This window comes from Fukomys damarensis, unplaced genomic scaffold, assembly GCF_012274545.1.
Source record: "Fukomys damarensis isolate Sample0158 unplaced genomic scaffold, DMR_v1.0_HiC HiC_scaffold_12, whole genome shotgun sequence".
Taxonomy (NCBI): domain Eukaryota; kingdom Metazoa; phylum Chordata; class Mammalia; order Rodentia; family Bathyergidae; genus Fukomys; species Fukomys damarensis.
The window spans coordinates 23,538,750-23,556,025 of record NW_022900924.1 but is presented as its reverse complement, the minus strand read 5'-3'; the positions used below and the strand labels follow the sequence as shown (position 1 = coordinate 23,556,025).

Below are 17,276 nucleotides of genomic sequence, written 5' to 3'. Positions count from 1 at the left end.
AGACAAGCCTGGAGTGCATAGTGAGTTCAAGGCCATAGTGCATAGCGAGACCCCGTCTCAAAACAAAAGGGCTAGGGATGTAGCTCAGTGGTTGACTACTTACCTAGCATGTGTGAGGCCCTGGGATGTATCTATAGTACCAAAAAAAAAAGTAGGCAAATTTCTGCCAAGATGTTACAAGAATAAAAGTCACAAATGTCATTGATTAAAAAGCAATATACAAGTTGAGAGATTTAAAAATTAATAAAATATAATTATATGTCAATAAATGTCACGGTGTGGATCTAGATGTCCCCTCAATGCCTTGTGGTCATAGATGTCTTTTTCAGAGGTGGCTCAATCTACAGTGTATGGTGCTGGGATTAAGGGCATGTGATTACTAAACTATTACACTGATTGGTTTGGCACCACCCTAATTCCAGTAGTCTGAATAAGATAAAAGGGGCAGAAAGATGCTGTTAAGGTTCTTTTGTTGCTTTGTTACCATGTGGGTGCCATGAACTGTTTCTCCTCTCTGCCACCCCTCTGGTGTGTGCCACTCTGCCTTGGAGCCAGTCGATTATGGATTGAAGCCTTTACAAAGTGAGCTAAATAAACCCTTTCCCCTTTTAATTTGGACATCAGGTATTTTGTCTCAGTGAGAGAAAAGTAACTATGACAAATATATGTAATAATTTAAAGGGAAAAAAACTACCATCTCAGCTTCCTCAAGAATATACATGAGTATGCAAAATTGTGAATTATATACTCTTTTGTGGTAAATTGGCAAACCTTCATAAGGTTTGGAGGCCATGCTCTGGCATGCCTATGGTATATCAAGGTGTTCAACCTGCTACACAAGGTGTAACTCTTCCCACCTGAATGGCATGGGTCCCTGCAATGTACTGATAATGTCCATATAGTCCACCTCTGTACATAATTTTTGTCTGTTTGTTTTTTTGGTACTGGGGATCAAACTCGGGCCATTGCACTTGCGAGGCAGGCTGAGCCAAACCCCCAGCCCTGTAAAATATAGTCCTGTAGTAAAACAATGTTCCTGCTGTCTGCTCCATATTAATACATTTTCTGATTCTTTTTCCTAAATTGGTAAAAAAATTTATTTTCTAAATCAAAGCCTACACACTATAACCCAACCTATATATAAATGTTTTTTAAAAGCAGTATAGGGCCAGAGATATAGCTCAGTGGCACTACGCCTGCCTTGCAAACACAAGGTCCCAAGTTCAATCCCTCACACCAAAAAAACCACAAAAACAAAAAATAATGTCTGCTAGTGAGTCTTCATAGTCAAGCCTTTCTAGTCCATAGTCTAAGATTATTGGACTGCTTCTTTCACTATAGAATCAAAGAGGAATATGACAGGTCCACTAATACTGTATCTTTTAGGTCTTTAATGGTGGCACTGATCTCAGCCCTCTCCCTCAAATGCAATATTGATTTTACTGTATTACCTGAGTGACTTCCAGGTGCTCCTAATAACCTATTATGACCAATGATCCATTGTAGGGGGTTTATCCAATTACCCATGTTGTCAATTCCAATTATGTATTCAGAGACCAAGCAAATGGCCAACATGAGTCCATGGAATCACTGGACCTAGAGGGAGATCTGGTCTGTTTAGGACAGCATTCACAGGCAGGATCCATGAGTCCTATTTCAAACATCACAATGATGCTTTGGATGTCTGAGTGTCACTACCAGCTCAGACTTTGTGTCTATACATCTTCAAAACTCCTGGATCTTCCCTTTTAAGGAGGGTACAGACCACCCATTAAATGGCTATTTATTAGTCTTTGATGAAGGACTGGAGTCGTGCAGATTGGACATACTTGCCATGTCACTGTAGGGTTCTTCCTCTTGGGAACCAAGCTACCTTTTTAATTTTTTTTTTTTTCAGTACCGGGGATCCAGCTCATGGCCTTGCACGTACAAGACAGGTGCAGTACCACTAAGCTAAATCCACAGCCCTCCAAGCTACCTCGTGTTTTCCTGATTAAGTATCAGCTCAAATTCAAGAATCAGGACACTTCATTATGAAAGCTGCCCTCAATCCCTTGCTCTCCTGCTCATTCTTTTGTTTTTTGTTTGATTTTTGATGGTACTAGGGATTGAATGCAGGACTGTCACACTGAGCTACATCCCCAGCCCTTTATTTTTGAGACAAGATTTTGCTAAGTTGCCCAGGCTGGGCTCACACTTGTGATCTTATCTCAGCCTCCCAGAGTGCTGGGATTACAAGCATCTAACCCCATAACCAGAATATTTCTTTGATTATAAATGCTTACAAGTATCTTTATTGCCTTCTCATCTTGCTCAGCCCCAAAGAGTCATGATCTATTAACAGCTCCGTGATGCCCTATGTATCAAACCCTTCAGCTGGCATACTGACCTTACTGTTCTCTACAATTCATTCCAAATTCCTGGCTTCGGTAGGTAAGAACCACCAGTGGGCCCTTCTTCCTTTATAGTGGTAAGGAGTGTACACAACAGAAGAGATCTCTCGTGGACTAGCCATGTGGCCTTGTGCGCCTCCCTTGCCTTCGTGGGCAAACCAGATCATCTTAAAAGGCTTCTTGAATCAAAGTTCTACACATGTGACAAACTTTTTGGTAAAGGTCCAGACAGTAAATATTTCTGGCTCTTCAAGTTCTTCAGTCTAACTGCTGGATCCTGTACTTGTAGCCAAAAACAACACAGGTGATGAAAGTGCTTGGTTATGTCACAAGTAAACCTTTTTTCTAGACACTAAAAATTCATTTTATATAATTATCATATATCATGAAATATTAATTCTTTGGACGTTTAAAATGTGGGAACTCTGGGCCATAGAAAATGGTAGCTGACTAGACTGTCATGGGTCATGGCTGACCAAGCTCCATCCTATACAGAATGAACCTCACCTGTGGTCCCAGTTACCAGTTACTCAGGAGACTAAGGAAAGAAAACAGCCAGGCAAGCCCGAGTAACATAGCAAGACCCAACTAAAACAAACACTGAGGGAAAACAAACACTGAGGGAAACTGACAGGAACCCCAGTTATTAATCACAACAGCAAGATGTTCTAAATTGTAAAGGAATCATTTAAGGGTGGCACAGCAGGAGCCAGATATTATTTTCCAGGCAGCAGGATGGGACAATGCGACCATCCAGGGTACTGCATAGTCAACAACCTTCCCACAGCTGCCTCCTGGGTTCAAAAACTTGGTGTTTAGGCTCAAAGTCCTATTTCTTTTTGTCTGTGACAGAGAAGTACTCATTGCCCCTGCTGTTTCTGCAAACACAGAATCATCTGTGTGCTTGTTTTCCTCGTTAGGGCTTTTAGCTAAAAGACTTCTAGCTTAGAATCTAAAGGTGGAAGAAAGATGACTTTTCCTCCCTTGAAGCTTCTCAAACAGCCTGTGTCCTATTTGTCTTTTTGCTATTGTTATTTTTGTTATCACTGGTGGCCTTGGGAAAACTTGTGCCTTTGGTATTCTGGGATATAATTACACTGCTTCTTTAGACATTCTTGGAACCCATAGGAATCCACATTTTCTCTGAGTGGAATCCACCAGCAAGAAAAAAAAGTTCCACAGAAACTGCATAATTAAGTATGGGTGACATGTAGCAGGGAAAAGTGGGCCACAGATCACTAGGCAAGGGACAACTCACAGATACATGGGCCCTGGTAGCCTTGTGACTGGTATGTAGTTTATTATTGCTGTAGCTCATCACCACACCATAGCTCAAAAACACACGCATTTATCTTCAAGCCGTTTAACCAGCAGGGCCATTTCCGTCTGGAGGCTCCAGGGAGAGACCTGTCTCCTGACTTTTCAGGCTTGTGGTGCCATCCTCACTGTTGTGGCTCCTGGCTTCTCTCCACCTCCAGAACTAGTAATGGCTAACTGAGAGTTTATCACAATGGATCATGGCATTCTGCAGTGAAATTGCCTTTGGCTTCTTCTTACAATGACAACTTGTGATTACCCTGAAGCATCTTTCCATTTCTGCAAAGTCCCTTTCACTATTCAGGGTTCAATCTCCAGCACTGAGAGGGAGAGATGAGAGATGAATGAATGCCCCTGTCACATCCTAGCTGTTCCAGGGAAGTGGGGCAGTTTGCTGAACTCAAATAAAATATCTGATGTAGGCTTGCGGGAGACAAAGTTTACAACTTAGTATAAGAATTGATACTAACAGGGAAGGGTCTAGAGCAAAAGGGTCCAATAGAATTACTCAGAAGGGCCATAGGGGCATGTGCTTTTCCAAATCAGTATTTGACAAAAATCTCCAAGGAGATACTCGGTAACAGTGTTAATTGGAAGGATGAATTGCCCCATACAAGGTCACACAGGTATGAGTTTTATGAATTCAACTACATACCAAGGATATTACTGGCTGCTCAGGAACCGCTAACTCAGCATAGGGGCAGAAAAGCCAATTCTACAGGTAACAGTAATTTGCCCAGTTGCCAGTGTCCCTTGGCCGTATTTATCTGGATGGTCTGGTCCAGGCATGCTTACAATATCCCATTGACTTCAAGTCTTAGGAACTTTGCACACAAAAAAGTATTTTTTAAAAACATGGTGCTTCAGGGAAGATATACTTTCCTCAATCCAAATCAAATAAGAAGCTTAAAAGGCTACACGTGTATGTTTAAAAGCTTATATGACTAGTCTATGCCATACATTGCTGCCACTTCAAACCCATGCTGTATGGGTGGAGAACAGATTGCCCTGGGCACAAGGGGTGTTCCCCCACAAAAGAATGCAGCACATGGTGTTATGTGTCAGGTATTTGAACTTCAGGATGGAAAGAGAATTACCAAAATAACAGGATTGGGTGACTACTGCTAAAGACCACTCTACAAAAAGCTAACAAATCAATTGAGGCCAAAACATAAGCACTAAAATTCAGGAGTGAATGTCAGAGGAACTCTGGTTCCATACAAAGCTCTTGTATCCTGTAGCAGCAGCAGCAAAATGTCTGAGCAGTTTAACTTCAAAGAAGGCTAAACACCAAGCAGGGCAGTCCTGTCCTGAGTTGGGGTGCTGACCTGGAAAGGGGCCTTGATACATTATATGCAATAGAAGCTTCAGAACAGAGGACTTTTGCCCCTCCAGACTTTTCTGATCCCACTGAGCCTGCAGAAGAGAAGAGAGGTACCCATCACATCCTAGTAAAAACTATCTTCCCCATTACTGCCCTTCCTGAAATACAATGCAGAAGCCTCTGCTCTGGAAGACAACCCCCAAACTGCCATACCACTAGTCACAGCATGTGGCAAGGTGCCATGCTTGAAGAGGGAGGGAACATACTATATCGCAGAAGAGGTACAGAATTAGCCAAATGGGCCAGCAAAACCAAGAGGAGCACCTATGTCTCTGGACTCAGGAGGGGCCTGAGCACTATAGCAAGAAACTACACAGAGAAAAACTTAATTTTGGAAGCTTCCATGAGAGCCTTCCTTTAACCTTCAAATGAGACCCCCAAGAGATGGTACAAGTTCAATACAGGTGCTCTTAAGAATGGGACAAAGGTGACAGCCAACTGGGACAAGCTGAAAAGGTGAAGAGTCTATGGAAGATGGGAGAGAGGGATAGAGACTACAGGAGAGTGACGACCCCACAGTATTAGCACCCATAAGAGGAGAGATGTACTAACTACAGTGACCAGACCCACAGGAGGGGTTACAAACATCATCAGGAAAGCACTGAAAAATAGGAAGTCCCATGGTGGCTCCTCCCCATGGGCAGGCTGAGGGTAGAACCTGGCACAGAACTGGGCTGTAATTACAATGGAGATGACAGATGGGTGCCCATGTTCCCTGGTCAAAGCAGGAACATCTATTGCCATTACCAAAGACCCTCTGGAGGACTGTGCTTCTTGTGATAACCCTGGGTTCTATAAGGCCAGAGATCCAGATCCTTGAAGGAGCACATTTTTGGTGTGGGACAGAGTAAGTGTTCTAAATTGTAAGCCACAGATACAACATGGAAACTCTGTGTACCATGTGTGGAGATGAGCAGACCAGAAGACTTGATCTTCCGGAGACACTTGACACTGATTTTAAGGAGGCAGAGTTGTTGTTAAACAACAGGGCAGGAACAGAAGAGGAACTCAGTTGATCCCCTGGATACTTGCTCAGGCTTTGTCCAAATGTTTTAGAAAATGAGCAGACATAGCAACTTGGGTCTGAGAAGGGCCTGGTGATCAAAGCTCAGACAGTCTTGGGACACCAGCAGATCTGCCATGGGTGCCAGCAGAAGTACTGATGAAATATGAGAATTCAGACTGGATAACAGGAGAGAGAGCACAATTACAATGAAAATGTGGAATAGATGTGATGAGGGGTGGGAACTACTCACTTTAGTCTCTCCTCAGAAGGCCCACCAGAATCCCACAGCAGCAGCTTCCTCAATGACAAAAGAAGAGTCTAAATGGAGGAAAAGACAGAATGTGTAATCCCAAGGATGCAGCAACCAGATTCCTCTTCAGGGATCCCCTTGCTGTCCAGTAGCAGAGAGAGCTATCAGCAGTCTCAACAGCTGCCTCTTCCATTTTACCAAGGATGCTGCCTCCAAGGCAGCCTGTGTCTTGTCTGACAAGAGATATTCTGATGAGCAATTTGCTCCACAAATCCCTCTGGCTTGGGACAACCCAGAGTGCAGTCTCATTTTCTCTGCTCTTCCCTATTCATTTGTAGCTACTGGTTTCAGTACATACCTTGCACCCAATGAATCCAGAAACCCAACTTCACAGCTTGATTCTTGTTAGTAGGAATACTCTGATTGTAAGCAACAAATACAACTTAAGAGAGCTGAAACAAACATGAGAATTTATTACCAGATACTTGGAATATCTCACAGAAGAACTCAATAGTAAAGGAATGGAAAGGGCAGAGATTTGGATAGGAAGACAAGAACCAGTCACCAGCACAGAATTAGCCCTCTCTAGATCATGCTTCCATGACTCACTCTTATCACTGCAGATCATGTTTCTCTCCATTGAGCTGGAAATAAAGCCATTGGCAGCATCCACATTTAAATGTAGCTCCAGCTTCTAAAATTATATAGAGTTCCAGCTGCCATAGACGCCTTCTAATAAAAAACATGCAATGATTACATTACCACAGCAAGAAAATACAGGTACAAATGAATAGATACAAAATATTGGATTAGTATTAACAAGTAGCAAGGGCATTTCACTGCAGATCTACAAAAGCACAAAATGAGACTATAGAAGTCTCAAGAAACTGCAAGTAGGACTAGAAGGCCAGAAAATATTCCATAAGCAGAAACAATGTGCTTATAAACAGTAAATAGGCATGGTATAAAATTCCTCCAATACAATAAGATTATTACATTTTAAGTCCACAGGGAGTAACACAATATTTCAACATGGGATAAGAGTTGCATTTTAGAAAAATTACAATGTTTAAGTATGAAAATGAAGTAAAAACAAAGGGAAGGGGCATAAAATACACATGCAACTACATGGATGAATCTGTGAGCACTTAGGACAGGGTAGGTACTGGAAATATGAAAGCTTGTTGGAACCATGTAGATTACCAAACACAGAGGAATGGACAAAGTGGACACATATTGATGCAATAATGATTAAATGACCTAGGAGGCCACAAGTACAGAGCCAAATGTCTACTGAGCAATGTCTGCTATTCAACAAAGATACTGTTACATAAAGCTGGTATTCTTCTAGTTTATTTCATTTTAGGGATCTAAGGTATCGTTCTTGAAATCAAAATAAAAAAGCATGGATCCACAAATAACTATGTCAGAACCTCAAGGAAAAGTTGAGAAAAGTCTCAAAATCCAGAGACTAGACTTCCAAAAATCCCCATGTCTTACTAAAAGGAAAACAATGGAACCATCCTTCATGTAACTATGTACAATTACCAGTGGTAGAACCTAGTGGGGAAAAGAAATAGATGCTTCCTATGTGGCATCTCTTATGCTCCATGAAACCACAGGGACAAATAGTCTACTGCTATCTTTTATTCGATGTGGAGTCTATGGTAAAAACCAATAAGGGAAACAGACACACTTCTGTAGTTTACCAAGATTATTTGCAAAACAGACACTAAAGGTTTCTATTTCCAGAGTCAGAGCTCCATCATGCCCTTCAGAAAGGCAGTACTTTGGGGGCCTCAAAGCCACATGGGCTCACACCCAGGATCAGATGATCTAGATTTTCTATGGTCCATATCTGCCCACCCTACAATTACAACATGACCATTATAAGTTTTTTCTCTTTGCTAGTGCAGAAGTTTCACTGTCTACTGAAGGCAGTATTAATTTTTTTTGGGTGGGGGTTGAGACAGGGTCTCACTATGTAGTTGAGACTGACCTGGAATTCACTATGTAGCCCAGGCTGGTCTCGAACTCACAGCGATCCTCCTGCCTCAGCCTCCCGAGTGCTGGGATTCCAGGCATGCGCCACCATGCCCAGCTTTGAAGGCAGTATTAATTTTAACTGCTTAATACTCAATGGCATAATCTAGAATCTGAATGAGCAAAATTAGGACATTTTTAGATAAGAGACTCTTGACCTGGTCCAAGATCTAATGCCTCAATCTCTGTAACTTGTAAAGAAAAACCATGATTGATAAGAGGGGAAATGCACTCATAAGGGGAAACGTGCATAGAATCACAAAGTAGAACATCATCCTGTTAATGTTTGCTCACTTACAAGAGTTTGTCTCCCTCATCAGGTAAAATAACTGTCAAGTATTAAGGACAAAAGTAGGATGTCCACAAGCTTTTGTTTGTTTCTGTTTTTTGAAAAAGGGCCTCATTATGTAGTTCAGGCTAGCCTTGAACTTGCAGTGATCCTCCTGTTGAGATTACAAGTGTGCACCACTACGACTGGCAGGCCACTAATTTGAATATGAATTTAAAAATTGAGAAGCTGGATGCTTTAAAAATTACTGTGAGAAAAGGCAGGATTATACAGATATTAAAATACTAGTATCTTGTTTAGGAACAGTAAGGAAAAACCTTTTAGAACTTTAAATGATAACAAACAGCCAAGTCTGGCCTGTGTGTTATAGATTCACCACCACTGGTTTATAAAAGTATTCTCATTTATTAAAAATTCTAACTTTCTAACAATGTTGCATAATTGTAATTAAAGGAAAAATACTGTTAGAATCAAAGATGAAATGCACCACTTTGAAAAAAAAGGTGCTGAAAAGAAATCTTAATTTTTCTAAGTCTGGAATCAAGCTCTATGTCAGATTTTTGTCTATTACATGCCAAAAAAAAAAAAAAATCCTTTCTCAAGTAATATTGAGAGAAAAAAACTACAAAATCCTAACTTAACTAAAAGCTGCCTCAGGTCTTTTAAAGGAAAGAATAACAGTAAGTTACTAACAGTTTCCCACTTAGCTGAGGCAATAGGTGAAAAAAGGTAAAACAAATATTTCACATTAAGAAATAATGAAAACTGTTTCCTAATACTTGTAAGCAACCCCAAAAACACACAGGAAAACAAAATACATCCCTCAATGTGTTAAGAATTTTTATCGTTTTTGAGCAGTTCTGGGGATGGAATACACAACATTCTACATGATAGGCTAGCACTCTACCCCTGGGCTACATCCCCAGCACAATGTTTTTAACCACAAAATTCTCTATATTTCACATTTTCTGAGAAGTCACTAGTCAGTGTCTGCTTTATCCATCTGGTATTTTACAAGATATTTTATGAAATACCACAACACAGCAGCAGCACAACATATTTGTATGTCATCATAGGAAATTAAAATACTATGCATTGTTGGGTCACACAGCACTTAAGATATATAGGCAAGACATGGAAGCAGGCCACCAAATAAGAGAATTTTACAGTTAAACATCCTTTTATATACATGAGTGTTAAGGAATATAGTTTATGCACTCTTCTGTTCAGTCTCATATGACTATTGTTAATCTTGGTTATCTTTGCAAAATTATTAACAGGATTTTATATAAACTTTCTCAGATTTTATGAATGTAGAAAACTAATAAAATGTTCATTTCTTTACTAAAGAGAATAAAAATATATGCAAACATTAACAATAAAAGAAATGTGATATTATTTAATCTACTTATACAGCAACAGGCCATGTTATGAGTGTCTCTTTTCATGACTAAAGCAGAAAAACTGGATATGCAGTGTGTCTTGACATATCAAGAGGCACTATAAGGCATATACATTTCATGCTCCCAATTAAGTTTTCAACTGTAAATAGTAATCAAAGCATATGAAATATATGTAGCACTGGACAGTAAGTCACAAACACCACTAAGAATTTTCTTCTTCAGATGTTTCAATTTAGTTCCATGTTTTAAAAACTTCACAATCCAGAGTGAACACTTGTCAACCATCAGGAATAGAGATTGATCCCACTTATCTATAAGAAATATACACCTGTAATCTAAACTCTCAAGAGGCTATGGCAGGAAGATCACCACGAGTTCAAGGCCAGCCTAGGCCACATAGTGAAATTAAGGTCATTATGAACTACACAGCAAGACCTTGCCTCAAAAAAAAGAAGAAAAAAGAAAAACAAGAAACATGGATGGCTTCCCTTCGTAGCATTATTTCTAGAGGCATGTTTCCAATGTCTGTTAGATTTATCTGCAATATAAACTTTCCAAAACACAATGCAGCTAGGTTGCCTGATGAAAAATTATTTTTTCATATAATTTCATTCCTAAGGTCATTTTAAGTACAATGAGTTGTTATTTCTTGATTAAACATATAACAACACTTGTTTCAAAGTTTTTCCTCAAATTGTACTTCTAATGGCTAATGAGACTGACCTCCAGAAGGCCTTCTGGCATTCACAGGATCCCTCCTTGGTCTGCCCAGGGAACAAGACTCAAGTGCTTAGGAAGATTCCAGAGACTCACTGCACTCACAGGTTCGCTGCCCTCCATGAGTGCTGATATATGAGTATGCTTGCCTGCTGAAATGTTCCTGCCATAAACTCATTTACACAGTCTTACAGGACAGTCTGACACACAATGGAATGCAACTGTTGACACAAGATTCACCATAACTGCATTTTCTGTGCAAATGAGGTGTACATCTATTAGGCTCACTTATGTACTCCTAGGACTTTGGTCCTGTGTGAGTTCTCTGGTGGTTAATAAGCTGAGACTTCTGGGAGAAGGCTCTCTCACACTCACTGCACTGATAAGGCTTCTCTCCTGTGTGAATCCTCTGATGGTTCACAAGCTGTGACTTCTGAGAGAAGGCTTTCCTACACTCGCTGCAGCCATAAGGCCTCTCACCTGTGTGTGTCCTCTGATGGGGAATGAGGTGTGACTTCCGAGAGAAGGCTTTGCCACACTCCCTGCATATGAAAGGTTTCTCTCCTGTGTGTATTCTCCGATGATTAATGAGACTTGACTTCTCCCTGAAGGCTTTTCTGCACTCACTGCATTCATAAGGTTTTTCTCCTGTATGAGTTCTCTGATGTCTAATTAGCTCTGACTTCTCAAAGAAGGCTTTCCTACAAAGACTGCACTCATAAGGTTTCTCTCCTGTGTGAATTCTCTGGTGAGTGTTTAGCTGTGACTTCTGGGAGAAAGCTTTGTCACAGTCTCTGCATTCATAGGGTTTTTCTCCTGTATGAGTCCTCTGATGAGTTGCAAGACTTGATTTCTCACCAAAGGCTTTCCCACATTCAGTGCATTCATAGGGTTTCTCTCCTGTGTGTGTCCTCTGATGTGATATGAGATGTGACTTCTGGCAAAAGGCTTTCCCACATTCACTGCACACATAGGGTTTTTCTCCTGTATGAATTCTCTGATGATTAGTGAGACTTAACTTTTCACTGAATGCTTTCCCGCATTCACTACATTCATACGGTTTTTCTCCTGTGTGAGTTCTCTGATGTCTAACAAGCTGGGATTTTCTGCTGAAGGCCTTTCCACATCTACTGCACACGAAGGGCTTCTCTCCTGTGTGTGTCATCTGATGGGATATAAGGTGTGACTTCTGGGAGAAGGCCTTCCCACACTGCAGGCATCCATGGGGCTTCTCTCCCGTATGGGTTCTCTGATGATTGATGAGGCTTGACCTCTCTCTGAAAGCTTTCCTACATTCCCTGCATTCATATGGTTTCTCTCCAGTGTGAACTGTCTGGTGTCTAATGAGTTCTGACTTCTCAAAGAAGGCTTTTCTGCAATCACTACATCCATAGGGTTTTGTTCCTGTGTGAGTCCTGTGATGTGTCACAAGTTGTGACTTTCTGCTAAAGGCTCTCCCACATTCCCTGCATCCAAACGGTTTCTCTCCTGTATGAATTCTCTGATGATTAATGAGATTTGACTTTTCACTGAAGGCCCTCCCACACTCACTGCATCCATAAGGCTTCTCTCCAGTGTGTGTCCTCCAATGTGATATGAGATGAGACTTCCGGGAAAAGGCTTTGCCACACTTACCACACTCATAAGGCTTCTCTCCCGTGTGTGTCCTCTGATGGGATGTGAGCTGTGACTTTTGTGAGAAAGCTTTCCCACACTGGCCACAGTCGTAAGGTTTCTCTCCAGTATGAGTTCTGTGGTGCGTGATGAACTGTGACTTCTGGGGAAAGGTTTTCTCACATTTACAACAGCCATAAGCTATCTCTCTTATGTGTCTGCTCTGATGTTTAATGAGGCTTGACTTCTTGCTGAAGCGCTTCCTACATTCACTGCATTCATAAAGTTTTTCCCCTAGACGAGTTCTGTGATAAATGACAATCTGGGACTTTTTATAGTTAATATTATTACATTTATCACATTCATAGTATTTTAACCAAGTATCAGCTTCCTGAGGCTTGGTATTGAGAAACAATTTATCAAATACATTAAAGTCATCTGATTCTCTTCTTCCACAGTCTGCTTCTGGGATAAGTAAATCTAAATGATGTTCTAAAATCAATCCATCTAAATCACCTTCACTATTTGATTTACTTAATGGAACAAAATCCATGCTGAGAGTGAAGTTTTTTCCAAACACATCCCACTCATGACCTCTTTTCAAACTTCTAGGCTGGTCTTGATTCTCCTGTCGCCATGTCATGTGATCATCTACTTGCCAGACTTCTACAATAAAAACAGAAAATCTGTTTGGCTGCGTTTCATGGAAAAACACCAAAAATGCTATGTTGAGGGTCTGACTGCTTGTTAAGGATTAGCTTCTGAGTATGAAATAAAGAAGATGCCTATCTTCTACATATTGAAAAACATGAGAAATACTGAAAAAACAAACAGGAAACTGTCTGTAGGTAAATCATCTCTGGCTATTAACAAACAAAAGTTGAAAGAATATAAAAACTACATAATGAGCAATAATACAACAAGGAGGCAGGAGGAGACCCCGGTCCAAGGTTCTAGGATGTGATAATTCAGTACCTAGCAGGCACGCACACACACACACTCCAGGCAGTACAAGTACTGTAGAACAGAGCAAGAAACTTACATGTCAGTAGAGAAGACTGAAAATCAAGTTGTTGTTTTTTCCCCAGTACCAGGAATCAAACTTAGGACCTTGAGCTTGTGAATCAGGTGTGGTGCAACTGAGTTAAATCCTCAGCTCAAAATAAGAGTTTTGGGGTTTTTTTGTTGTTGTTTTTGTTTCAAAATAGAGTATTTTTATGAAACAAAGTGATACTTTGGTAAGGACTAGAAAATAGACAGACTGGACAGAGTAATAGGCTACAACTACTTCAAGCTTAAAGAATAAAAAATTATTTGTGCATTTTTCCCATTCCTAGGTTTTCTGAAAGTTTTAAATTGGGCTGTATGCACCTCTAACATTTATTACCAAGTAAACACTTCAAGCAACATGCTATCAAAATAATCCTCTTTCATGTTAACTTTTCAGGCACAGAACTTTTAAACTCAGGTGAATTCTCAATGAAAGGACTCAAGACACAAGTTCCCATAGGAGAAGACACAGTCATTTCTCACCAACTCTACTTCCTTCATCCTCACAACACAACCACTTCTCTTCATGTTGTTAAGTGCTCTTCAAAAGCACTGCTTTCTAATAAAAACTTGGACTCAGGATGCTTTGTGAGGTCATACGTAAAAGGTATGAAAGATAACTGGTACTGTGAAACCTCCACAGATTTCAATGATCATGGAGGCAATATATCTGTGGAAAATGCTTAACTCATTGTTAGTCATAAAAGCCCTTATGAAAAAAGAATCAGCAAGACTTGCTAGTGATCTGATATGGACAGGACAAGGAAAGAAAGGAATCAAAAATGATTCCTAGGGTCAGGGATTTAGATCAGTGGCACTGTGCCTGCCAAGCAAGTATAAGGTCCTGAGTTCAATCCCCAGTACCAAGAAAAAAATTCCTAGGTCTGGGGCTGACCAATTCAGTAAATTATGGTGTTAATTACTGAGGTGGAAAAGAACAAAGTCTAAGTTAAATTGAGACTCCACTGTAGATGCTTTAGTCTTAGGATGCATTTGAAGACTCTGAACTTAAAAAATATATTATCGGGCCGGGGATGTAGCTCAGTGACTCTGGTAAATGCCTTGCATGTGCAAGGACCTGAGTTCGATCCCCAGTACCCCCCCCAAATATATATATAAAATATATAATTTTATATATATATAAAATCAAGAAATGTGGGGGGCCATGGATTTAGGTCAGTGGCACTGTGCCTGCCTTGCAAGTGCAAGTGCAAGGTACTGAGTTTGATCCCGCTATAAAAAAAAAAAAAGAGAGCCGGGGATTTAGCTCAGCGGTTCAGTGGCCTGCCTTGCAAGAGCAAGGACCTGAGTTCAATCCCCGATACCCCCAAAAAAAGAAATGTGGGAATAGGTGGGTACAATGGCACATGCCTGTAATGTCACCTTCTGACAATGAGGCAAGATAATCCTATCTTCAAGATCAGTGTGGGGAATTTAGTGAAGTCCTATCTGAAAATTTAAAGAAAATGTGTGTTGAGATGGCAGCTGGGGAGGTACCTCGCTGGGAGAATGCCCATAGGTTCAATCCCTGGTACTATGAAATAGACAAAGAGACAGACAGAGAAGGAAGGGAGAGAGGGAGGGAGGGAAAGAGAAAGAAAGAGAAAGGAAAGAAGAGAGAAAGCAAGATGAGAATGACTTATACTAGGTCATCTGTGATCTATCTCAACACCTTCACTGTCTTTACTACTTTTCTCTGTTACACTCTAGTCCATCATATCATCTAAATGATCTTCTTTTTTTCTTTTTTTTTTTTTTTTAGGCAATACAAGGAATTGAACCCAGATCCTTCACACTGAGCTATATCTTCAGCCACTTTTTTATTTTCAGTACAGGGTCTCACTAAACTGCCAAACTGCCTAAGCTGGGCTCCAAATAACAATTTCCTTCCTCAGCCTCCTAGAGCAGTGGAATCACAAGCATATGCCACCAGGCCAAGCCTAGATAGAAGACATACCTTTCTAACTGATGTACTGGCTTCCATTTAATTTCCTACTCTGTGGTCTGAATTAACTTCTAAAAATATAAACCAGAAATTTGGTTTTATTTAAATTACTTCAAGTAATCCTAACCCTTTCTGGTGCCTACAAGTAGAGGTAGGATCTGATTCCTCCACCTATCTTGGGCTCTCCAGCACACAGAATTCCAGCCACACAGGCTTCCTTTCAGCACCTTAACATCACTAAGCTTCTTCTCACTTCTCTCATTCATAGCTGTCCCTCCTTTTGGACATACTGCCCACCAGTTTTTCACACTGCCTGTTCATTTCACATTCTTTGTATTTATTTTAGTTTGGTTTGGTTTTGTCTTCCTGAAACAGGGGCTCACCATGTAGTTTAGGCTGGCCTCAAACTCACAACAATCCTCCTGCCTCAGCTTCCTGAATGCTGGGATTACAAGCATAACCACCACGCCCCTCATTCTTCATATCTAGAATTGTCTTCTCCACACTATTGTGTTATAGACTAAAGGTTTGTGTCCTCTCAAAATTCCTCTGTTGAACTCTTAATTTCCAGTATGTCTGCATTGGAAAATAAGAGTCCCTAAGGAAGTAATTACAGTTCAATGAGGGGAAAAAGGTGGGACCGTGATCTGTGGCAGAAGAGACACTGGAGTGTCCTCTCTCTCCTGACACTCAGGGAAGAAGCTGTACGAGCACCAGCAAGAAGGTAGCTGTCAAGAGCAAAACCCGATTTTGCATTTCCCTACCTCCAGAACTGTAAGAAGTAAATTTCTTTCACTCTGTAGTCATTTGTTATGGCAGACTAATACACTATTCTCTACTATATCATCTAATTTACTTCTATGATAGTACTCATCAGGGTCTGGTTATTTTCTTGGTTATAGGCTAACCTGTTCATTTTTTTATCCTCCTAATAGAAAGTAAGCATTATGGATTGGGGATCTAATTCTCATGCTCCCTACTGTACCCAGCACAACCCTGGAAAACAGAAGAAATCAGTACGTATTCAATCAGTAGCCAAGACTGCTGTCCAGAGAGGCCGCCAACAACATTGCCCTTGGCTGGCGTCTGGGAACTGTGGTTCCAGCACTGCTCCCACTGTTCCCTGAACTACGAAGGCATATGAACACACAACCTCTTTCTAGGTGTTGACAGGCTAGCAGGTATGAGGCAGTGGACCACCTAGCCAGCCCCAGAAAGGATGCAAATATCTGGTCAGTGATGGGCTCCCAGAGGGCAGACACACTGGACAGGTGTCACTATGACTCACTTGCAAGAGCATGAGAAGCTGCTACACAGGTTTTTTCAGACAGTCTGGGCCTCTCCTATAATCTAGCTTAGTGACTTCATTAGGGCACGGAAATAAACCCCAGCCACAATGACATATACATGCTCAATCCCAGGAGCCCTTCTTATGACTCTGAACATGGGGATGATCTTGGGGACCAGACACACAATCCCAGTTTGACAGATAGCTAACTTTGCACTGATTTGCAATGAAACAGAAAGCTCAACCAGTTTAAAACTACAAGTATATCATTCTACTCAAACAGTTTTTGGTAATGGATCTATGACACCAGAAGCTGGAGAAAAATCCCCAGGTAATGTGATACATGCCCGGACTACAAAAGTCTATGCTAAAAAAAAATGCTGCAGAGAGAAACTGCATGAAAAAAATACTATGTGCTCCATAAATAAAGCACAGATATGAAATGATAAGTCTTTGTATCTGTATGTGCAAATAAAACTCAGGGACTGAACAACTAAAAATATTATAAACAATGTGATCAGGTCTGGGATGGAACTTCAGAAAAAGGGGAAAACAATGTAGGCTAAAGTATTCAAGG

At 40.8% G+C, this 17,276-nt stretch overlaps 1 protein-coding gene across 6 annotated transcripts in view; it reads right to left on the bottom strand.

Moving 5' to 3' along the window:
* The window catches only part of Znf84 (zinc finger protein 84), a 49,233-nt gene that overhangs the window by 17,046 nt on the left and 14,911 nt on the right, over positions 1-17,276 (bottom strand). For 5 of the 6 annotated variants that reach the window (XM_033762503.1, XM_033762504.1, XM_033762501.1 and 2 more), the window contains 2 exons: positions 10,809-13,082; positions 6,351-7,082 (listed from right to left, as the gene is read on the bottom strand). In XM_033762503.1, coding sequence (XP_033618394.1) covers positions 11,101-13,082 — 1,982 coding nt within the window. In that variant the 3' untranslated portion in view covers positions 6,351-7,082; positions 10,809-11,100. The remainder of the gene's footprint in view (positions 1-6,350; positions 7,083-10,808; positions 13,083-17,276) is intronic. The other variant, XM_033762500.1, reaches the window with a different exon arrangement.